General features: G+C 53.8%; 1 protein-coding gene across 9 annotated transcripts; it reads right to left on the bottom strand.

Annotated features, from left to right (window-relative positions):
* Positions 1-1,263: 1,263 nt before the first annotated feature.
* On the bottom strand, positions 1,264-23,986 carry HMGA1 (high mobility group AT-hook 1). Of its 9 annotated transcripts, none has more exons than XM_075909864.1 (6): positions 23,615-23,986; positions 21,074-21,147; positions 16,055-16,163; positions 13,326-13,406; positions 11,714-11,764; positions 1,264-4,464 (listed from the first exon to the last, which is right to left on the bottom strand). In XM_075909864.1, the coding sequence occupies exons 3-6, from the start codon at positions 16,154-16,156 to the stop codon at positions 4,408-4,410; spliced, it is 291 nt and encodes a 96-aa protein (XP_075765979.1). In that variant the 5' UTR covers positions 16,157-16,163; positions 21,074-21,147; positions 23,615-23,986; the 3' UTR covers positions 1,264-4,407. The 9 variants fall into 9 exon arrangements, with proteins under 9 accessions (XP_075765979.1, XP_075765977.1, XP_006115694.2 ...); XM_075909862.1 differs by having other exon boundaries at positions 13,326-13,409; positions 23,615-23,981; XM_006115632.3 differs by lacking the exon at positions 21,074-21,147 and having other exon boundaries at positions 23,615-23,984.
* Between the last annotated feature and the right edge of the window lie 80 nt (positions 23,987-24,066).

The following is a 24,066-nucleotide window of genomic DNA, read 5'->3' as shown; positions in this document are numbered from 1 at the left end:
CTTTCTGTTTGTCCTTCAAACGGGGTGGCAGGGAGCTTGAAAAATATATAGAGATCAACACTGCACAGCCCTTAGCCACTCAAACCAATCTTGGGATACAGTCCTGCTCAAATTGCAGACCTACATTAGTAATTCAAATGCACATTAACATTAGCGAACCCCCCAAATGTTAGAAACCCAGGAAATGCAATGTTAGGGTCACACTCCTCAATTAGGGTGCGTGGCCCACCTTAATGCTGACCGTTTAGCTGTCTCCTCGCCATTTTCTTTTGTTTGACAATAGGTATCGTACAAAGTGGGCCTTGCAACTTTGTGTCAGCGATACCTGTCGAGTATATCTACTAGCTTCCAAGTGACTGGGACTCGAAGTTCCCACTGGTCCCAGCTGCTGCGTTTGTGGACTCCCAAGGAGAGTGCACAGAGTGGGCCTTGTGTGGAACTGTACATGTTCTGCAGCCTGAGAAAGAGAAGCCTTTTGCTGCCAGAAATCCCAGTCTGCTTGCACCACTGTTGCCTCAGCTGACAGACCTGGGAGTCAGATGCAGAAGGAACATCCCTTGCTGCTGGGGATATGGCCAAGAGTGCTCAGAAGTGACTTGTTGCCTAGAGTCCTGCTGCTACCAGCTGCCGCCCACGTTCATGCTCCTGCCCTCCTTGTGGCTCTTTGCTCGAAGGGCCATGTGTCCAGTGCTGTTGCACTCACCTAGTTGCCTGAAGCCGTGGGAAGGTGAGTGGCTAGCAGCCATTTGCTCTGCGCTGTGTGGCTGTCTCTACACTGGCCACTTATTCCAGAAAATCAGCCGCTTTTCCAGAATAACTTGCCAGCTGTCTACACTGGCCCCTTGAATTTCTGGAAAAGCACTGACGATCTACTGTAAAATCATCAGTGCTTTTCCAGAAAAACTATGCTGCTCCTGTTCGGGCAAAAGTCCTTTTCCAGAAAACTGTTCCGGAAAAGGGCCAGTGTAGACAGCCCAGATTTCTTTTCCGCAAAAAGTGTCTACATTGACACGGATGCTTTTCCGGAAAAAGTGCTTTTGCGGAAAAGCATCCTGCCAATGTAGATGCGCTTTTTCCGGAAATACTTATAACGGAAAACTGTTCCATTTTAAGCATTTCCGGAAAAGGGTGCCAGTGTAGAGGTAGCGTCTCTGTATGTAAATGGAAAAGCAGGGCCTCCCTACCAGGTAGAAAGCCGGCTGATCTGTGGCAGGGGCTCGGTGCTGCTCTTAAACCAACCCACCAACTAGGACAGACAGGGAGGCTGGAAACATCCATAAAATGTTTTATTCAAGTAACTGCAAATAGGAAACCAAAAGGTCTTTAACAATGGACCAAAAAACCCCCACTTCCTACTGCCTGCCTGCTTTCTCCAGCCGCTGCGTCCACATGGATGGGTGCCCCAACCCCCACCCGCTGAACAGGTGCTTTTCACTGGTTTCACTCCTCGGGGCTTCCTCCTAGCAATAACCTCCAGCTCTGTTGCAGTTGGTCGTGTCTAAAGGGATGGAGTGTAGCGAAGGGATCTCAGAGGCCGCCCGAGAGCATTGCAGGCAGACACTCAAGTGCTTCCCGGCTTAGTCTAATCCCCCAGCCGTGAGGCCTGGCGCATGAGAAGTGTAAACGTCCTGGTATGACTTAATGAGCAAAGAACAGCACCCCTGCCCATCCTTCGCCTGCTGAAAGCAGCACTGTTGTGCTGACGCCCTTCCCTCCGGCTATGGTGCTCGCCTTGCTGACGCACCCCTCAAACACTGTATGCTCCCCCCCCCCCCCCATTGGCCAGTGGCAGGTGGGGAAAAGGAGGCAGGGACTGGCTCCTCTGCTCGTCAGGCCCAGTGGGACACCTGACCTGGGTTGCTCCTCTCTCTCAACAGCAACATCGCCCATTCAGTGTTGTGGAGCAGCCGGGGAAAGTTTTCAGGCCATGGCTGTGGAGAGATAATCCCACGGGGGCAGAGAGATGGGGGGAGGGAGGCAGTTTCCCCACCTGCAAGCACTAACGGCTGGTGGGGAACAGGTGAAGTCCTGCTGCTTTGCCATGTTTCGCTAGCGTTGGCGGGAAAGCCTGGGGAGAAGGCTGCCAGGAACCCTTCACCCCGCCTCATGAAAGGCTGTGTCCCTTTTCATACTAGAGCAGCCTAGCGCTTTAAAATAATTAAAAAAAAAGACCCTGTCCAGCTGACTTTGGCTCCCTCCTGTAACCAAATGGTTGCCAGAGAAGGGAAGTGTGTGTGTGCGTGTGTAGGGAATATAAACCAGAAAGACCATGTTGGACTAATATCACTGTTGTAACCAGTAGAGCAGCAGTAACAGCAGCAGCATATCTATGGTTAAGAGAATGGAACTTAAATTATCCAGAGGTAGTTGTGAATGAAGGAGAGGAAAAAACAAATAAACAAAAAAACCTTTAAAAAAGAAATCCACTGAAACCTGGACAGAGAGTACAAGTGTAACTAAAACGCCCCTGGCAGGCGTTCCCCTCTATGTGGCAGAAACTCCGAGGCTGGTCCTGGTGCAGACTGCCTGTAGGCAGGGGATGGGGGAAATTTGAAGCGAAAAGGCAGCAATGTTAACTCTACGGTGCGCGGCCAGGCCCCCTGTCTTTTGTTGAGAGGGAAGCCTGCTTCTGTAAGCAGGAAGGAGGGATATGAACAGCATTAGTGCTCCGCTACCAGGACCACCAGGGATGGGTGGGCTCTGGAACTGAAGAACAATTACCCTTTTGTTTCGAGCACTGAGCCTTGAAGGTTTTCCCAAGATGGCAACAGGGCAGTTTTAAGCTCTGCCCGAGAGTAATGCAAACAAAGCTGGCAGCGCCCTGCTTCCAGGCTTGCGATTGTGTCTTGGGTAGGTTCCATGGCCAGCTGGGACCTGCACCAGGTCTGCTCCGTGCTCCAGCATCAAGCCACAGCGGTACTCTCCGGACTGCACAGAGGAGATAGTTCTATCAGCCCCGGGCTGCTCCGTAGGCAAGCGACGGTAACACTGTACCTGCTAGCTCCTGCCTGGAGCTGTTCAGCTGCAGCTCTCCCAGCACTTTACAAAGGCAATTGGGATCATTATCCTCATCTTACAGATGGGGAAACTGAGGCACACAGGCACAGTGACTTGGTGCAGGTCAGCCAGAGGCAGAGGAGGCCCCAGTTCTGAATCCCTGGCCATTGCTCTACAGCCATTATCTTCTGTCCTAGACCCAGAGCTGGGCACAGTCACATGCCCATCCTAAGAGAACATGCCTTGGCTGACCCGAAACAATTAGCACGCAGCCATGGCTCAGAGCCTCTCCTGCACCCTGCCAGGGAGTCACTATCGTTCGCTTCCCCCCACCGTGATCTGAACGCTCAGCCCTGCTTCCCAAAGGGGAAACCTACCAGCATGAAGGTTCTGCTGAATTCTAGGCTAGCACAGGGCTTTGGGGAGCACAGCTGGAGTTGGACTCAGGAGAGGGGGATTCCTTCAAGCTCTCTCAACTCTCCGCCTTCAAATCTTCCCCTCTGGGCCAGCTGTGGAGGAGGGCGGGCCGGCCCATTGCAGTGGAGGGAAATAGAGGCAAGCCAGGGAAACGCCAGCCACTTCTGCGGCCGTGAGCAACAAGGGAGTTTGAAATACTCAGGGGGGAGCTGTTCTCAGCCAGCCCATCTTCCTCCCTGCATTTGCTGCTCATCTCTACTGCATGCTAGCAGCAGCTTTAGGGTCTCCCCTCTACAAGGGGGGTTGGCTGAAGCTTGAAAGGTGGGGCACCGCTTCAAATGAGCTGCAGAGGGCAAAAGCGTACTGCTCCCCTGGCCTCTACTGGCGGGAGGGGAGGAATTCACATGCATTCATCCGAGAGAAGGCCATTTATACCAAACCTACCGTACCATCCTCCCACTCCTGAACCAGCAGCATTGGGTTGGGAAGTCGACCACCTCTGCAACAGAGACAAGGGGTGCAGAAAGAAGACTGGGGGCATGTGCGACAGACCTGTCTCCAACTAGTTTAAAACAGAAAAAGAAAACTAAACTATACAGCCAACTCTAACCGGTCCCCTGCTCTCCTTTCCCTGCCAAGAAGCGTGTTGGGACAAAGTCACAAGGGCTAAAGGAACCTTCCCTCAGTGAATTTCACCAGGAGCAAAAGAAACTACGTAAAATCAGTCGGCTAAAGTTTAACCCTGTCCAATAAGGAAGTGAAACAGACCGTTCTCTCCCTTCACGTTAACGGCGGCCGGCGCGACGGCTGCTCCGTCGGTTTGATCTGTACTCCAGTGCTGCTGCTGTTTTGAGTGTGAGAAAGTTGCGGAGGGAAAAAAAAAACAAAAAATCCCACCTAGGATTTTTGTTTTGTTTTGTTCCTTCCTCAGTCCAAGTACGTGACGAGAAATTGGTAAGTTGATTGATGAGGTAGTGCCGGGCTCAAGCGTTTTCACTGCTCCTCTTCGGACGACTCCTGGGATACGTTCACCTCCTCCTCGTCCTTTTGCTGAAAGAGAAGGAGGAGTGAGGAAGCCCCTGAGCCGTCTGTCTCCAGGTCAGCGTAGGGCAGCGGTGGGCAACCTGTGGCCGGCAGGCTGCACGTGGCCCATCGGGGTTCTGTGAATGGCCCACGAGACATTCTGTTACCCTTGCCCACGTGGGCCTTTGCCAGATTCTGCTGGTTTCCTATGGTTCTGTCGGCACCACCCCCCGCAAATTTCAGGTACACGAGCACAGTTCGTAACACTGCCCTATCCCACGAGGCCATCTTGGTTACAAAAATCTTGCAGCCCACTGAAATGGAGGGCTCCTCATATAGCCCATTCGCTTGCCCATGGCTGGCCTAGGAGCATTCCTTAGGATGTCGTATCTACTGCTGTATCAGCTTACACACAGCCCTTTTTAGACATGCCCTTTGCCACCTCTGAATGTTTCAGATGCTCACACTCCAAGGTCGCCACGTGAAGCCTAAAGAGCCTCAATGTCAACTCAAGCTCCCAAGCCCCTCCAGGGCACAGATGTGAGCTAGGAAGCCTGGGTTCTCATCCTCGCGATGCCATTGGCTTTGGGGGAGTCATTCCGCCTCTTTGCCCAGGTTTCCCCACCTGTCTTTGGAAAGCGCTTCGATAGCTATCAATGAGCTAGAGACAGACTCATTGGACCAAGGTCACGCCCTAATCAGCATCATAGAATCCTAGGGTGGGAAGAAACCTCAGGAAGCATCGAGTCCAACCCCCTGCCCAAAGCAGGACCAACCCCAACTAAATCAACCCAGCCAGGGCTTTGTCAAGCTGGGACTTAAAAACCTCTAGGGATGGAGATTCCACCCCATCCCTAGGGAACCCATCCCAGTGCTTCCCCACCCTCCTAGGGACATAGCTGTTCCTAATATCCAACCTAGACCTCTGCCGCCTCAACTTGAGACCATTGCTCCTTGCTCTGCCATCTGCCCCCACTGAGACCAGCCTTTCTCCATCCTCTTTGGACTAAGGATGTTAAAATGCGGTTAATTGACTAGTCTACTAGTTGGAATTTCCATTGAGTAGTCGATAGACACTTCCACATTCCTCCTTTGTACAAGAGCCCCCGCTGGGGCTCCTATACATTTCAAAGGAGGAACGTGGAACTCCGCGTACAGCCAGAGGCCAGCAGGAAGTCCCTTTGACTCCAGGATGCACGCGGGTGCCTGCTTTGAAATGCACAAGTGTTTCCAGCAGGGGCTCCTGTGCATTTCAAAGCCATGGAGCCCGGGGTCAGCAGGGGACTCAGAGTTCCCCGCCGACCCTGGGCTCCATGCTACATTGCCTGGTGCTAGGAGCCTGGCGTGAGCTGAGGAAGTGCCGTGTTCCCCAGGTTCTAGGGAAGTGCTACACAGAGACTGGGATCAGCTGGGGATTCCCAGCTGACCCCAGGCTCCACAGCAGCTGCCCCTTTGAAACATCAGAAGTGGAGTTTTAAAGGGGCAGCCGCCGCACAACTGATCCACAGATCAGCTGTGTAGCAACTGCCCCTTTTAAATGCTGCCTTGGGGTTTCAAAGTGGCAGCGCCAACAGCTGTGCGGCACTGCCACTTTGAAGTACCCCATTCCACCCTTTGCTGCCTCTATCTCAGAGGCAGCAAGATGATGGGGGAAATCAACTAGTTAAACCGACTGGTCAAAGCAAATGTTTATTGGATAGTCAACTAGTTTTTAAACAACCCTACTTTAGACACTTCTCCCCCCTTCAGTGGAAGGCTGCTATCAAATCCCCCCTTGCTCTTCTCTTCTGTAGACTAATAAGCCCAAATCCCTCAGCCTCTCCTTGTGGGTCACACGCTCCAGCCCCCAAATCATTCTCACTGGTGACTGCAACAGAACATGACTCTTGGGCTATGTCTACACTGCAGGCTTCTTGCGCACAAACTGTTTTGGCACAAGAGTTCTTGTGCAAATGGTCTTCCACAAGAGCGCATCCACACTGCCTAGTGCTTTTGCGCAAGAGCGCCCATGGTAGTGTGGACACTCTCTTGCACAAGAAAGCTCTGATGGCCATTTTAGCCATAGGGGTTTCTTGCACAAGAAATTCATGTTGCCTGTCTACACTGTCTTCTTGTGGAAGAGCTCTTGCGCAAGAGGGCTTATTCCTTATGGGGAGAGGAATAACTCTTGCGCAAGGAGCCCTCTTTTCTGACACTGTACTGTAAATTTACTTGCGCAAGAACATGTGTCCAGTGTAGACGCTCTGCAAGTTTGTGCAAGGACAGCCGTTCTTGCGCAAAAAGCCTGCGGTGTAGACGTAGCCTTGGTGTATTCAGCAATAGCGCCTCTGCCAAGAAACCCCCCCAGTTTCTGTGCTTCCAACAGCCCCGGGAATGGATTCCTGGTACAGCCTGGGGACGGAAGGCGGGGGCAGGGGAGGAGAGCTGTGCCGGGAGAGGTGGGCAGGGCCAGTCTCAGGTATTCATGTGGTGCAGTGCACCGCAGGGCCCTGCTCCCAAGTAGTTGTCTGGCCTCTGCTATAGCAAAACCACGAAATACTAGTAACTGGCACGGACATGGAACAGTCCAACAAAAAACCATCTCCAGCTGCTAGATGTAATGCTGCCCGGAGGCCACAAGAGGGGCCCCAGCAGCAGCTGGAAAGCTACTGGCCCTTTTACAACCCCTTTGTGCTCTTCCTCCCCTTTCGCAAGCACCTCTGTTCGCCCGCTCAGAGGGCGCACGCTGTCCCTGGCCCACCCCCTCCTGCCAACGGGCAAGGAGCCCTCGCCGGCACTGCTGGAGGAGCCCTGGGCCCAGTGCCACAATCATGGCGTGAGGCGGAGCAGCAGCATTCCTTGAAACACACTCCTCCGCCCGGCTCTCTTTAAAGCAACACTCAAAACAGTCTGAGTCAGGGCTGAGTGTGAGAGTGAGTCAGCAGCCTCCACTTCCTCGCGTTTCATTCATAAAACAAACACTCCGGCCCGCGGAAGCCGGTATGGAAAGCAGCTGCCAATTCCATACAGAGTGTTCCAGTGACACAGAGCATCTCACTTAGCGAAGGAAGGAAGGAAGTGACTGATGGGCCCAGGATTAACCCTTCTGTGCCCCTGGGCAGCCCACTGTGGTTAACCAGCAAAACCAGGGCAACCCAGAATGGAAAAGGGGGCTGGCAGCCCCACCTGGAGAGCGAGGAAACTGACTAGAAGATCCTGCGGCTGGACAAAGCCAAGGCCCTGCTTGCAGGCCGAATCGTTGGCCATTCAGACAGCGGTTTCGGTTGGAGAGTTTCTGGGGGGTAGGAAACAGCCCCCCCGGGGAGCCTGCAAGGGAATTTGCAGGTTTCCAAGCCAAAGACTCTGCTGAAATAATATGGCATTCAGGGGACGAGGGCCTGCTCAGTTCATTCCCTCTCAAGCACCCGGTACTGGCCGCTGTCCGAAGACCAGTTGCCAGGCTAGGGGGACCAGTCCGGCTAGGGATTGTCCAAGTTTCAGGGAGGCAGTGAACTTTGTGTTAGACCTGATGCCGTTCCAGTCCAGCCCCACTGCTGCTATTGCTACGGCAGCCCCCCTCGGCTCTGTCCCTTTACTAGGGACGTAACAGTAGAACCGTTTAAACGGTAAAGCAATACGCACAGGCTTATCGGTTACACGCCAGCTCCTGGCCCCGCTCCCAGGCCCACAGTGCGGGGCTGCAGGTGGGAGCCCGTGGGCATTGGAAGCTGGCTGCTGCCCTGTGGGCTCTGCAGAATAAAGCTTACACTGCAGAGGCCGCAGCGCCTTAGGAACGAGGTCAGCAGGTGCGAGCCAGCTCCTGGCGCACGCAGGCTGCCAGCCCTGCAGCCCAGTCTTCCTACTGCAGAGCTGGCTGCGTGGCATTGCTAAGAGTTCAGCGGGTTACACCATTACCTGGTTAACTGCTTCTGAACACCCCTACCCTTTACCACACCGGAATGCTAGGGACAGCTGGACAGCCCGTGTTATGACCTAGTCCGGCCTCCTGCATAACAGTCCCTTGTGGCTTTATCTCGCTACTAGATCTAAAGCCAGCAATGGGCAACCTAGGCTAGGGAGCGGGCCACTAGACTGTAACCAAGACCCCCTCCCACGATAGGGTAGGTTTTCTAACTGCGCCTAGAATTTGCAGGGGGTGCTGACTGCACTAGGGAACTTAAATTTAGTTTAATCAACTTGCTGATGAATTTTCCATCATCTGGTCAATTAGTCGATAATTGGAGGAGCTACAAGCTGGGTGAGCTTCTGGGCCTGGGAGCTAACCCCACTGCAGCTCTGCCTTTTAAATGGCAGGTTCTTAATACATTTAAAAGGCTGAAGCACAGCGGGGAGACCCGGCCCGAGCCAGGAATCAGCTGGGTCCCCCCACTGCTTCTAATTTTTAAAGAGCCAGCAGAAGACCGCGCTGGGGAGAAACGGCTTTTAAGTCGACTATCCAATAAGCTTTTGCTTATTGGATAGTCAACTAGTCACTTACATCCCTATACTGGACTGTAGCAGCACTTTGATTAGACGCAGAGGGAGCGCAGGCCTTTTACAGATTGGCTACCTATACTCCGCAGGCTTTTTGCGCAAGAACAGTTCTTGCACAAAAACTTGCAGAGCGTCTAAACTGCATGCGTGTTCTTGCGCAAGTAAATTTACAGTGCAGTGTCGGAAAAGAGGGCTTCTTCCGGAAGAGTTATTCCTCTCCCTACGAGGAATAAGCCCTCTTGTGCAAGAGCTCTTCCGCAAGAAGGCAGTGTAGACAGGCAACATGAATTTCTTGCACAAGAAAGCCCTATGGCTAAAATGGCCATCAGAACTTTCTTGCACAAGAGAGTCCACACTGCCATGGACGCTCTTGCGCAAAAGCACATCTCTTGTGCAAAAGCACATGGCAGTGTGGACACGCTCTTGTGGAAGACCTTTTGCACAAGAACTCTTGTGCAAGCAGCCTGCAGTGTAGACATAGCCTCAGTGTTGGGTGCAATCAGCACGCCCCTCACTTTGCACGCTCTGGCTTTGCACGTATCACTTTAGTAACACGGGTAGGAAAAAATGCATGGACAGAACCCAGCAGAATCTGGCAACCCTGCACGTGGGCAACGGTAAACAAAATCTCTCACGGGCCGCACACAGAACCCCGATGGACTGCTGGCTGCCTACGACTGTCTTAAGCGCACCCTCAGGCCTGACTGAGCATGGGAAGGGCCCAGCATTTGGCAAGGTAGGCATTTTCCTCATTGACCAGCCTCGAACAAACCCCCCCCCCCCTGCTTTCCAGGCTGGGATCTGAACCTACGTCTGGAAGAGCGAGCGACCACGCGCACCAGCTTTGCTGTTATCCCTGCTCTGAGCTTCCAGACAAACTCCCTTCACAGCTGCGTTCCGGTGAGCCTTCCCAATCTAGGGGTAAGCAACAGCACCGGCTCCTTCCCCTCCTCGCTGCTCACGGGCTGGGAGGACACTCCAGCCAGCCAGCAGCAGGTAAGCACGGCCCATTCTGCAAGGATGCTCCTGCCTGGGGTGACGTTGCAACATGCTGAGCCGGGGCTGAGGGAGGGGCGAGTGTGACGGGTCTGCTGTGCAGTATGGCCCCCACAGCGGAGCCACGCTTAGTTTGGCCAGAGGAATTTGCAGGGCGTACGAAGAAAGGACCAACTGGAGGTGGTGGCAGGAGACAGCCCGTAGTGGAACCCCCAGGGGGCTGGCAGGATGCAGAGGAAGCCATGAGGCAACGAGGGGCAGGTGGGAGAGATCCAAGTACTGCTGGCGGGGTGCCCCCCATGGCCAGGCTATCAGAGCTGGCTGTGCAAGGCGATCTGGCTGCCATAACCCGGAGAGAAGCGAGAAAACCAGCCTCCTGCAGCGCTAGCAGAGCCAGCAGAGTGCTCCTGAGGGCAGCAGATAGCCTGCGGGAGGGGAAGGGTGGGGCTGCTGCAGTAGCTTATCGCGGCTGGGGGAAGCGGGGCCTGCCAGGGCCCGGCGGGAGGGTCTGCGTTACAGCCGGAGCGTCACAGCGGCTGGGAAAGGGAAAGAGGAGCGGTGGAGGGGGGCAGAGGGGAATTTGCTGCACACTCACGCAGCAGGAATGTCACCCTGGTAACACACCACTAAGCTTCGGGCAGGCCTGTGCCAGCTAGCTGAAGGGAACAAGCCACTTCCTGTTAGTCACGCCGGGAACAGGGGAAGAACACGGAGCTAATTGCAGCCGGGTCGGGTTCTGCTGGACCACAGAGAGGTGGATTAGTACCTAGGCTATTCCAGTTTAGCCCCCAGGAGCCCTCTGGCCCAGAGACAACACCGTCCCTCCCCCGCATGCTGTGTTCTGTTGAGCATCATCCGGCACCAGGATGTGACTGTCCTCGCCACAGTACATTGCACCACACCCTAAGGTATACCCTAGCCTGCCTCCAAGGACATCTGGCACCCATGCTAGCTTGCTGCTAGTTCTGTGCTGCAGCCAAAGAACTTCCCGCCCAGAGATTTCATTGCATCTCCCCGGTACAGGACCACACAGGTCCCCAGGAGCTGCTAGCACCAGGACACAACTGTATGCCTTCTGCGTAGTGAGGGCACAGCCCTGGTGGCTGATGTCCAGCCCAGAGACGCAGGGCCTTGCACCCCTGCCCCTTCTACTCTGTTGTGCTGCCAGGGCTGCGAAGTAGTGGAGTGCGGGGCTGCCGAGAACTGCGTGGTTCTCACCGCAATTCACAATGGCAGACCTCAGATCCTCCTGCAACTTCTGGTGCCCAAGGAGAATTGCCATCAGCAATACAGGGGCTATGACACGAAACGCAGCAAATTGCCAGCACTGGTGCCCATACAAAGTAGCCAGCATCAGGATGTGTGTTAGCCACCTGCAAATCCTCAAGGACAAAGGCCAGCTCTCAGTGCAGCAGAGAGGCAAAGCCATCCACCTGCAGCATGAGACACCAGGCAGCAGTGTTCCCTGCAAGCAGTGAGCTCCACTGGCCACCCAGGAGACAGTCAAAGGCCGCCCCGTTGATTAGCAGAGCGCCCACAGCCAGCAGTGTGTTTCTATTGGTGGTGCACATCTGCACATGCCTCAGTGCACATAATAAAATTTATTCTGCGCAGGGATGCGCGCTCTCCCCTCCAGACCGGCTTCCTCTGTGCAAGAAGCAGCCCTCTTTTCCCATCTTGCATCTGAGCAAAGGCCTGATTCTGTGGGGCAGCGCACCCTCTCAATTCACCGGGAGCAGAGCGGGGCTTAGCACCTTGCAGAATCCGGCCTCGGAGGGGAACAAGGAGGAAAGGAAGAGCCACTTACTGATTTTTTGGGCCGGCCTCGAGGTTTCCTCCCAGGTGTTACTGCAGCTTTCTAAACACAAAAAGAATGTTTAAGTTCCGAGAGGGGATGGAAGAAACTCCCCCTCACCGCCACCCTTGGAAATCTTCGTGATGCTGATTTCGGTCCTTTTCTAGTTCAGGTGGCACAATGGTCGATCCTTTCTCTCCCCCCCCTCCCTGCCACAACGACTTGCCAAACTCATCACACATGTGGCAGTTCCCAGGCTGCCCTGCAGCTGCTGCCCCACCTACTTCCCCCCATCCTTCAAGTTATTTTCCAGCATTTGAGGGCCGGGTCCCGGCCCCATGACTCAGAGAACTTTGCAGGATATGAGTCGCATGTTTTCAAAACAGCTTGTAAGACAAACACATACACAAACCACATTCCCCGAACCTTCCGTGTCTCTCCCCTGCCTTCCCCCACGTATAAGCACAATGATGTCTCATCCTCCCAGTCGTTTATATAGCCTGTCCTCACAGACTTCCTGCGGGAGGGGGGAAAGGGAGCTGGTAACCTCATCCTCCTTCCTCACACACACACGACCTCGGGCAAAGCAGCACGACATGCCTGGGTCACTGCTGCCACCGATTCCTCCCTAGGCACCCCCCCCCCGCACGATCACACTTTGTCCTTCTACGAAGTGAGGATCTGAAAGCACATTTCTCAGTGCTGGGTATCATTATTCCCATCTCACAGGTGGGCAAACCGAGGCACAGGAGAAAGTGACTTGTCCAAGGACCCCTGCAGCAGGAATGGAACACAGGTGTTCTAATGCTTGCCTCCCCCTTCCAATGTAACCTTCCCATTTATCAGGAGACAAATATCCCTCCAGAGCTGCTCCCTTCTTGAATGCCTTTCACAGGCCTGGGGAAGAGACCCAGGGAGTGCGTGCCTAGCAGTAGCTGGGAGCAAACCTGCGACTAGTGGAGGCTGCGGAAACTGGGTTTGGTGAGATGCTCAAGGCTGCAGTTAAACTGAAGATCGGATGTGAGCTCTCCCCTTGTCCATCGTATTGCAGCCCAGAGTCTGGGGTAAGAATTTCCTCTTGTCTCACCTCCGACGTCCCTGCAGAAGGGCCGGGTTTCCCTGCTTTATGGGGCCCCCTTTCTTCCCTGCCCCGCTGTGGCCATGCAAGCCCCAGTGGCCCAAATGCTGCACACGGAGCCCATGCTCCCACCGACAAACCAATCCCATCTGCTTTCCCATTTGGAAGCAAATGGCTTCACGTGACGAGACCGAGGGACCCTCGTGTTCTTCCGCCTGCCAGCTCCCCACACAAGCACCAGTGACCTCCTGGAACGAGGCGTTCCCAGGCTCTTAGTGATGGCGGAGAAGGGGCGGAAAGTCACGTAGGGGCTCTCCAAAGGGGCAGGCGGTTCCTCCCTGCAGAAGTCTGGCCCCCCCAAAAAGCCAAGGGACAGGGACACCTTGTGACGTCCGCGTTCCCTTCCTAGCTTTGCTGCATGCCCTTGTAACATGCCAGCTTAGCACGGTGCTTGGAAAGGCTCATCTACACCGGCACTGGACCATCATCGGCTGAACCCAACTGGTCCTTCGCCGCGGCTGGGGAGGGTTTCTCTCCTGTACCTACCCTGCCTTTAGAACTGGCCTTGTTTTTGCTCCCCTTTGGTCTGCCACGTGGTCTCTTGGGGGTTGGCGCCTCGCTGGGTTCCTGCTGGAGACAAAGGACAGGGCTGTTAGCAGACACCCAGATCTGAAGAGGCAGGGCTGGACCAAACCCACGTGCCCAGCCATGGGGAATCCCACTGCAACAAGGCCAGGAGCCGTGGAAAGGAAGGAATCCCAGCAAAACAAAGGGGATCTGAGTCCCGGCGCAGGAGGAGACATAGGAGCCTCGGTTACGGAAACGCTCACAGCCTGGCACTCCACCAGTCCCCTTCGATCTTAATATTTGGCGGGGGGGTGGGATACAACACAAGAGGGTGTGTGGGGACGTGGGGGGAGAGGAGGGGCGCAGCTACCAACCAATACACCTGGGTAGGATTTTCACGGCGGCAGAGGCAGCTCAAGAGGGAGCAATGCATGCTGGGACCTGTAGTTTCCAAAGGAATGGATGGCCACAGCAGGCCTGCACTTAGACCAGCTCTGCTTTCAAGGGATGCTGCTGCGGAGAGAATGCACCTGTCGCGCCGCAAACAGGAGGGACGTGGGACAAAGCCGACTGGACTTCTGGCGGAACGGCCCATTGGTGGCTGGAGGGGTGAGGGAGGAGGCCTGACCCTTCCCAGAAGAGGCTGCTTTTCCTCCCCAATTTGGAGACCGAAGAGAGAACAGCACAGGACTGATTTCTGGAGCAGGTACCAGGGTATCTCCCTTTAAAAAACTTAACCCAAGAGTCCATCGCCCAGGGAGGAGCCCCCTGACATTTCAATGCCGAGAGACTGATAAAAATCCCAATCTTGTGAATTATGCATTCCACCAGGAGATACTGATGTCACAGCCACAGTGTCTAATACCCAAGCGCTTTCTGTTTATAGCTGCAGCTATTAGCAAGCCAGTAATCCAACACCGGCCGCCCTGCCCCCACCTCCCGAATCCCGGCCCGGCTCGGCAGATATTCCACCAGCCGGAAGAGGAAGGAGCAGCTGGCTCAGGGCAGTTGCTGCTCTTAGTTAGGCTGGTGTCCATGTGGAGAAACGGCCCTGGCTGAGCTCAGATGTAAGTGCTGCGCTTTTGAAGGAGACGTGCTCGAGATTTCCTGTGCTTCCCCAGCTCCCTGGGTCTATGCTGGAGCTAATATTGCAGCAATAAAAGGGCCAAAGGAATGATATGCTCCAGAAATTAGAATGCTACATGGGAATCCTGCAGACGCTGCACTTTGACCCCAAGAAACCCAAAAGAAGAGGGAAATTTGCAACACCTGAGTTCCCTTCCTTGTTTTGCCACCAACTTGCTGCGTGCTCTTTCGGTGCACCTGTAACATGTCTGCTTAGCACAATGCTTTGAGGGCCTCATCTACATAGGCACTACACCATCGTCAGCTGAACCCAGCTGGTCCTAAAGTTCCCCAGTTTGAGCAGACTACTGGTTGCTAGTTAGTGGCTGCAGTTCCAGGTGGTGAATAGGGGACTTTTCCCTTCTGTGCAGGTTTAGCCAATCCTGTTTCAGGTTCTGCCGTAAGAAGTTATACATGGTTTGCGAACTAATTGTGTTGGCGGCACGGCAGAGAAATCAGAGAGTTGGCGGCACGGCAGAGAAATCAGAGAGTTAGCAGCTGGGCCGGACACAAGAGAAACTTATACAATGAAATTCCCAGTGGTTCAACCGGACTCACGGGAGCCCTAGTGCAGAGGAGACAGCGTTTGTGTTTTTAGTCAGTGTTAGGGAACGAAACGTGCTGAAAAGCAAGTTTTGTTGTCAGGATCATAAAAATGGGGCCAGCTGCACAAGTCTTATCTATAGGGTGGCTCCCATCAATTCAGCTGAACTAGAGGTAGAACTGCAAAGGAATCCCAGCAGGTTTCCCTATTGGACCTAAAACCTTTGTGGTCATTTTGTTCGGACAGCTGGTGCTTAGTTGGAGTTTCCCGAGGACCGTGGGCACAGCCAGGAGCAGAATGTTATGTTTACACAATTCCAAGTCACTCAAAAACCATACGCCTACAGAAATGCAGCCACAACTGCAGCAGAGAAGAGAAGCTGAGAGAGGGAAGGCATTGGGAAAGGAGGTATCTTTCCGTCCCCTTACTCTGTAAGAAGTTCCTGGAGGTCCCTGCTAGCCACATGTAATAAAGAGAGCCAGGGTTTCTACGTTTGTAGCAGGAAGACAAGGTGTGCATGTGTTAGCTCCCATGGCATGATTCCCAATGCCAGTGAATATATTCTGTGGAACCCCGGTTATTTTGTTCTGTTCATCCCTAGGGTGAATGTTACTTTTCCCTTAAAGTCCCTTCTGTCTGTGCTTTATTGCTGCCTCTTCTCCTTGCCTTGGCCTCAGGTCCTGCTGGAGAGGGCCAAATGGCCCTCGCTCAGAAGCCAGACTTTAATCTTACCCAGCAATAGAGGCTATTTTTTTTGCCCCGTGCTCGGTCTGGGGATGAAAGCTCAGTAAGAATTGATCCAGCCGTCCTCGCTGATGTTGGAAGCAGCTCCATATTGTTAAGTAACTTGCCCAAGGTGGCTGCAAGGCAGCGGCAGAGCTGAGGAGAGAACCCAGGATCCCAGTCCTTCACTAACCAGACTGAGCTTGGCAGGCGGGGCCTCCCAGGCTGCAAAGTCTGTAAGGAAGGGGCCTTGTTCTTCCCTTTCTTCCCCATGGATCTCCTCTCTGGGAACAAGGAAGAAAGCAGTTCTCCATACCTGAGGCTTCTTCCTGGGTCGCCCCCGTCCTCTCTTCTCAGACACGTCCTCCTCCTGTTTGGAAGCCAAGGGCTGGCTGGATTTTGCACTAGATTCACTCATCGTCTTTCTTTGAAAGGACAAGAGAAGGAGAGAGGGTAAGTGCGCAATGCTGGTCTCTACGTTGGTGACATGAGCATCCCCACCATAGTGATGGGGGCACAGAGGGGGGGAAGGGTCCCAGGCACGGCCCATGGGAAAGGTCCCAGGCACGGCCCATGGGAAAGCCATGCAGTCGGAATCACAAACTGGAGTCCACTGGTCCTCTGCCGTGTCCCGTGAGACCCTTGTCTCCCCCTTGCCGGTTCTCCCCCCACGATGACGGCAGACCAACAAGCGGCGAGGGATCCGTCGGCAATACCTTTCTCGGGGAACGGCAGCGCGAGAAGAGGTGGGGTTTCCTTCCGAACACAAAGCTGTCTGGGCCTCGCCGTTTGCCCACCCCTCTGCAAGCACCCCAAATCAGAGCCCCCGTGGGGAAGTCTGAGCCCTGTCCATTGCAGCTGGTTGTCCACACGCCGCCCTGCTGTGTCAGCGAAGGAGGGAGCGAATGACATATCGTCTCCCCCTGCTGCGCCCCGTGCCGACCTGCAAACCTTCCCTGCATGCACTCGCTAGTTACTTAGAGGAGCGTCAACACGCACAGACAGTACTATCGTAAATAGCCTCGAGAGCAAGAGGCAGGAAGACTAATGGGAGACTCCACCCTCAGGATATGGAGGGGTAACCAGTTATCTGGTAAGCTCTGCCTTACCAGCATGCTTACCGGGTAACCAGCTAACCACCCTGGCATGCCACAGGTCAGTTAACTGGTTCACATTTTAAATGGGATTTTGCATCCCTACTCCCCACTCAAAGTGGGGGGAGCCCTATGACTTACAGCACGGAAAAGTACGCTGCAGAGATAGGACCCCAGGGAATAATCCTGCCTGGGTAGGGAGATGGTCTCGGTAGCTCCCAATTCTATCATTCCAGCGATCCTCCTCCTGTGCAACGTGGCGGCAACGCTTCCCTAAGGCTTCAGGGGAGAATACTCCAGAGAGCATTGATGCTTCTGTTTGTACTGCAGAGCCGGAGGTGCTGTTACATGCGCAAAAGCAAGACAGCCCCCGGGCTAATTGCTTCAGCCTCCAACAGAGGACGGGTTATTTAACCCTGCTGTGCAGATGGACAATGGAGGCGTGGAGAGATGAAGAAACCTGCCCTGGGTTACACACTCAGTCTGTGGCTGTCACAAATGGAGCTCACATCTTCTAAATCCCAGACCAGCGCCTTGTCCGGCAGGCCCTCCTTTAACTCTGCTGGGTCTCACGATGATCCCAATAATACCCCACCTCTAGACAGACACAGGACCTGCTCCTTGACCTAGTCAGAGTGCCTGACTCCTCTGGTCCAGACAGCCTGATGCTCTCCCACATCTCCGTACTGTCCCTCGAAAAGTCACAGGCTGCTCCTTGAAACCGACAGAGCATCCTGCACTAGCCACTCTCACATCCAGCCAGGAATCAGGAACCGGACGAGTGGCAGAAGTTCTAGCCTGACAGGTTGCTAGGTGCTGTACAGACGCAGTGCCAGAGACAGCGCCTGCTCCCAAATATCTAGTCTGAGTAACCCCTCTGCAGCACTGGAGCCAAAACTGTCTCCTCTGCAGGAGGGGGCTGATGCAAAGGTCACCTTGGGGCAGTTGTTCAAACCTGGCAGAAGGCAGCCTCTCCCCCCCGACTCCCCGTGGAGGCCTAGGCGCCTCAGTTGTCATGCTTCTTGTCTCCAGCTGCTGCTATCACTGGTGGGGGTGGGGTTCTCCTGCACCCTGTCCTCCACAGCTGCTGCTCCCGTTATCCCTTCCCCCGTCTGTGCAGTGCCCCCTGCATTTACTGCAGGCACCTGGAGACCCCCGGCAACCCCTCTCCTCCCTCCGAATTCTCTGTGTGCCTCCATCCCTGCTCAACAAAGTCAGTCCGTTTCCCAGTGGCTAAGCCGCTAGCCACCAGTGCTCAGAACAATGCCACCTCCTCGTCAGCAGCAACTAGAAGGGGTCCAATTCCAAAAGGAGCATCAGCAGTCAGGAAACAAACCCCTGAGCTCACGAAAACAAGCAACGCCAGCATCTAAATCTGCCCCAGAGCAGTCAGCAAATTCCCCCTCAGCCGGTCACAAGGGAAGCCCTTATGGTGCCTAGACCACCTAGGGCTAATGGATTTCCATCCAGCACCTTGGTAAAGTTTCAGAGGTGTGAGAGTCTAACTGATTTAAAAAAAAAAAAAAAAAAAAAAAAGTCACAAAACCAACCACCACCAGCCAGTCCTGCAGCATCTTAGAGATGAACAACAAATGTAGTTGGTACCATGAACTTTTGTGGGCACAACCTTAACTCCATTCATATGAAGAAGTGGGTTGTGCCCTCAAAAGCTCATGATACCATCCACATTTTTTGTTCAACTCTAAGGTGCTGCAGGACTATTCATGGTTTTTAATGTTTTTTTTAAAACCTTGGTTAATCGGGATATACAGCCACGCCCCTTTGTGGTAACAGCTACAGGACCAGTCTTGGAACAACCAAATTCAGAGCAGTCTGTCTGTCTGTCTGTTCGGTCCCCTGCATATTTAAAGACAATAGTAGTGGCCTTATGGCAATTTCATTCTCTCTGGCTATGTCTACACTGGCAGCTTCTTGCGCAACAACAGCTGTTCTTGCGCAAAAACTTGCCGTCTGTCTACACTGCATGTTCTTGCGCAAGTAAATTTACTGTACAGCGTTGTAAAACAGGGCTTCTTCCAGAAGAGTTATTCCTCTCCCCATGAGGAATAAGCCCTCTTGCACAAGAGCTCTTCCACAAGAGGGCAGTGTAGACAGGCAACATGAATTTCTTGTGCAAGAAACCCCTATGGCTAAAATGGCCATCAGAGCTTTCTTGTGCAAGAGAGCGTCCACACCTGCCATAGACGCTCTTGCGCAAAAGCACAGCTCTTGTGCAAAAGGACATGGCAGTGTAGACGCTCTCTTGTGGAAGATTTTTTGCACAAGAACTCTTCCGCAAAAGAGTTCTTGCGCAAGAAGTCTCCAGTGTAGATGGAACCTCTAGGTATACACCATGCCTATGCTCTCCTTGCTGGAGGAGGGAGCGGGCTGAGATTAGGGATGTTAAATTTCAATTAATCAGCTAATCGAGTAGTCGATGGAAATTCCATTGCCTAGTTGATAAGGGGGATGCTCACTATCCCACTGAGCCTCTCCCTCTGAAATGTACAAGAGGCACCCTCTGCCTCTCTCCCTCTGAAATGCACAAGAGCCGGGGCAGCTCCTGTACATTTCAAAGGGAGAGAGGCAGCAGAAACCCACACCAGTGGGGAACAAAGCAGCTGGCTAGGGTTCCCCGCTGTGCCTCTTCCTTTGAAATGTACAAGAGTCTTGTACATTCCAAAGGGAGACGAGCAGCAGTGGGACCAGCACAAGTGGGGCATTTCAATCCCCGCTCGCACCATTTCCCCGCTGCCTTCACTGCCCCCCGCGGAGATGGTGCTGGGGAGGCGGGGAAACTGGCTTTTAAGCTGACTCCCCCCAGCACCAGCCTGTGCTCCCCCCTTGCTGCCTCTCTCTGATAGAGGCAGCAAGGTGGAGAGGAGGGGAACCAACTAGTTGTGTTCCTACTCGACTACCCGCTAAGCATTTGCTTATCGGGTAGTCGACTAGTCGCTTCCATCCTTAGCTGAGATCTGACCAAATGGGCACCACCACCCTGGCATTTTTTAATAGAGGTCTTCACAATTTGCTCCCAATTTTTTCTCCTAAAGATTTGGGTGCAACGTTTCTTGGTTTGGTCCCAGTTCTGCAAGGCCTCCTGTAGTTCAGTGAGTCCCAGGGTGCTAATGCAGCTCACCTATACATACTTCAGCTAGCTTTAATCCAAGCAGCAGGGGCATGGGCTATATGAGGCTGCCTAGAACCCAGATCAATTACTTGAGGTGGTCAGCCTGTGGTACTGCGACTTCACGGCGCCAAATCCACGTGCTAAAAGCAGATTAAAAGTAGCTCTGGTACATCAACATAAGCTGCAGTCGTGTCCTGGAATTGCAGCACAGATATACTGTAAGTATCACATGTGTGTGTCTTCTGGACCATTGTACTTGGGCAGTGGTTTTCTACCTTCTCCAAACTGATCTGACCCCATTCCATCAACTTACAGCAGTAGAAGTGTTTCAGGACCTTCCTCCTAGCTATAAAGAAAGAGGAGGTTTGCAACCTCCCCCTGGAACCTGATCGCAACCCCCCAGGAAAACAGGGAGCCCATTTAATTAGCACTGAAAGCGGTTGTGCAGAGAGATTAAATCTCTAGCAATGCCTTTGCAGCGCTAACAAGACACAATGGTTTTGAAGATGCTTCAGTTCCATTTACTCTCTCAGCTGTAGCAACCACACAGGGTCCCCTTTACAGAGGGCTACCCTCAGCAATGGGTAGTTTTGCTCCAATTCACACCAGCACAATTCACCCCGTCGTGACATCCATGCAGCCTTCCTCGCCAGGGCTTCACTGCTACAGCCCAAAATGGGAAGTTCAGATTCCTAAACAAGTTGCATAGTGGGATCAAAGCCCAAGGAAACCACACACGCATCCTGAATGCACAGGCCTTCTAGGTTTTTTAAAAAAAGTGCATATGGGCTCATGTTCAGTTGTGGAAGTGACTCACGAGTTAGTAAACCTCAGAAGCCGCAGCCTCATGTAAACACCCCTATGCATTACTCACTACAGCCAAAAGCTATTCAAGGATTCTCTCGCTCAGCCCTAATGTTTTGGTTTGTTTTTAAAAGTTAAATTCATGGTCACTTGGGTACCTTCCAAGCCAGGATGCTTCTCAGAGGTGATACATCCTTTGAGCATCTGTCTCTGAAAATCTGGCCATGCAGAGCTTTGGACTCACAACATACTTCCCTCTGCCCCACAGAGAAACCCCTCTCCAGCAGCTGCATGGGGCAGGACTCACCCCACTGTGCTAATTCAGGGTCCCATCTCCCCATTTTGAGCCAGTAGCGAGGTTTTTGGCAGAGCTGTGTTACCCTGCAGGAAAAGAGAGCCAGGAAGTAGGCTAGAAACACAAATCCTTTTGTAGATGGTCCTACCCAGCATCCAGGAAGCTGCATGAATAGATTTGCAGCTTCTCTGGGCTAAACCCCTTCCAGTTTTTGCAGCAGCTCTGATAGGCAACCTCAGTGCAGCATTATGGGGCACTGGGAAACTGCGGATATCTGTGCAGGGATGTCATAGGTCTCTTCCCTGTCTAGGCCAGGTCTACACAATAGCCATGCCACTGTAGTGCCGTGGCGTAGATGGAAGATTTTTGTGGCATCATCTTAATTAATCCACAATAGCTAGGTGGAGGGATGAGTCCTTCTGTCATTGTCCACCTCCACACCCGGGGTTAGGTTCACCTAACCACACACAGTGCTCAGGGCATGAAGTTTTTCACAGCCCCCCAGGGACACAGGTCGACCTAAGCTTTAGGTGTAGACCAGGCCTCTGGCTTACGAAGAGAAGCAGTCAGTGGTGCAGGAGGAGCTAGTCAGGTCACATGGCTGTCTTGCTGTGCCCTGAACCCCGCGGGCAGGAAGCGAAAGCACAGCAGACACACGCAGCTGGCTGGCTGACACCTGAGGAAGGGACCTGATACTCCGGCTGTTCTTTCGGACGCACAAGCCTCCGGCGTGTCTCCACACCCTAGCCCAGTTTCACAGCACCATTCCAAGCAACCAGCCCTGCCGATCCAAGGCCCAGTCACCACCTCCCAGATGAACCACACACACAAAAAGGGAGACCCAGTGGAGACCCATCTCCTGCGTACATCTCAGTCTCATCGTGTGCAAGAAGGCAGAGCAGCCGCGCAGGGACACCATCAAAGCAGGGTGGTGCCAGCAGCAAGGGAATAGCATAAATAAAAACCTGTTTGATTGAGGAATAGAGGAGGGCTGGAGGGGGAAGGACCGGACAGGATGTGCATGCAACTCCATCCCTATTAACTTTAGGAACATTCCAATGCTGTACGAGAGCAGCCCAATCCTTTTAAATGAGCACAATAAAAGGAAGTGAGAAGGGGGAGGGAGAGAGAGGTCACAGGAAGAGACACCACCAGAAGCCCTGGAGGGTAGAATAAAAGCCACCCATTTGGAGAAGGGCTTGATTCCAGGAGAAAGGGCTGGCCCCCTCCTCAAGAGGAAGGAGCGGGAGTGGAAAGAAACCTGGTAAAGTTTACAGCGGGGGCAGGCCACGGTCTGTTCCCCCCCTCCCCACTTTTGGACTGCCACTGAGGCCAGCCCCAGCCTCCAGAGGGGGCGGAAGCGGAGCTCTTCCTGGGGGGCTATCTGGAGCCCCCAGGAAACCCGGCCTGGCCCCCAGCTGGGAGGCAAGCGTGGGAGATCCCAGGTGCTGGTACTTCCCACCACACACAAGATTGGCAGCGCAGCTCGATCGCTCTCAGCACCCCGGCGCTGCAGAGTGTGCCAGCCCCCTCCTCCCGGGGGGGGGGGGGGGAGAGCCATGCACCCCCCCCTAAAAACCACCCCATCTCCATGGGCACACACCGACCTTAGCATCCACCTCTCTGGTCCCCAATGGGAACAAGCCGGAGGGGCAAATGGAGCCCTCCCCCCGCGCACGCCCCCCCGCAGCGGCTTTACCCCCGTCTGGTCGCGGCTGGAAAGAGACATGGCCTCGGGCCCGGCCCCTTTAAAGGGGCAGGAGAGGGGGCGTCCCAGCGCGCTACCTGCCCGCTGCACAAGGCACAAGGCAGCCCGCCGGCTCCGGCCGCTATTGGCAGAGCCGCAGCGCACAAGACACGGCGAAGGGGCAGGAAAGCGCTGTCGCGCGATTTGAAAATGAAACCGGCTCGGAGTGTGCGTATTTGCAAAGCTCGCAAATGCTGGAAGGGGGGGGGGGGGATCAGGAGCACCGAGAGCTCAGCCAAAGCCACCCACCCTCCCCCGAGCCCTGCAGCGGCCACACTCCGCCAGCCGCCCGGAGCCGATTGCAAGCTAGTGTCCCCCCCCCCAGCCACTGCTGCTCCACCCCAGCGCCCAGGTGGGGTGGTCTCCGGAGGGGCTTCCATCCATCAGCTCGGAGACCTGCTGAGGAAAGGCCCCCCGCTCCCAAAGCAGGTGCTTTAAGGATAAAAATAAAGCAGGGTGGAGAGGCAGCATTGCAGTTTCTGCCCCCCCCTCCAGCCCCGTGCAAGCCCCCCCCCCCCACCTGGCATACTGCAATGCACGATGCGAAGCAAAGCAAAAGGGCACATCGATTCCGCATGCCTGGCTTGTTTTCCTCTGCAAATTCTTAAAAACAAACAAGCAGGCTTCAGAATTACTTTTTTTTTTTTGCAATTGGAAAATGATTTTTTAGCCCCCCCCCCAAGCTGCACATTCGACTAAAAAATGGTAAAAAAAACGAAAAGAAACATCAACTCCCCCCCCCCACACCTCCTCCACCCAAATCAAAACGAAAAAAAAAAAAAAAAAAAAAAAGGCCAGACACTCACAATTGCTCTCGGTCTCGGCTCTGTGTGGTGTTGTGTTTTTTTTTCCTTGTGAGTCTGTGTTGTGATCAAATTAAACCCCAACCCCCCTTCTGGTTGCTGCTGATTGCAAATGCGGATCTGAAACAAGAAGGCAGGGACTCACTCACATACATATACAGACCAGCCAGGGCTCTCTTATTTATATAAATAAAAAAAATTGTTCCAAGAGGAAGGAAGCTGGGTCAAAATCATTTGCACGGGGGAGGGGGGGAGGGGGAAATAGGAAGGGGACCAAAAACAAAAAAAACCTCCAAGCCTTACAGGAGGGACTATCCAGCTACTAAAAATAGCAAAATCACACTCTAAATTAAATAAGGGCAGGCTGGCTAAGCTTAGGGGAGTGTTAAGCCCTTCTAGTTGAGGAAGGGTGGAGCTCAGCAGACGCTACGTCATCACCAGTGGGTGGGGAACAT

The sequence above is a fragment of the Pelodiscus sinensis genome, chromosome 27, assembly GCF_049634645.1.
Source record: "Pelodiscus sinensis isolate JC-2024 chromosome 27, ASM4963464v1, whole genome shotgun sequence".
In the NCBI taxonomy this organism is placed as follows: Eukaryota; Metazoa; Chordata; order Testudines; family Trionychidae; genus Pelodiscus; species Pelodiscus sinensis.
The sequence above is the reverse complement of the archived record's forward strand: the minus strand, read 5'-3'. Positions and strand labels throughout refer to the sequence as shown.

Coding starts and splice junctions, on each gene's coding strand:
- HMGA1 (XM_075909859.1), bottom strand. CDS start 22,790: ATGTCTCTTTCCAGCCGCGACCAGACGGGGGTAAAGCCGCTGCGGGGG. Junction 11,765..13,325: donor AGGCCAGTTCTAAAGGCAGG/GTAGGTACAGGA, acceptor TTTTGTGTTTAG/AAAGCTGCAGTAACACCTGG. Junction 4,465..11,713: donor GAGGCCGGCCCAAAAAATCA/GTAAGTGGCTCT, acceptor CTTCTCTTTCAG/CAAAAGGACGAGGAGGAGGT.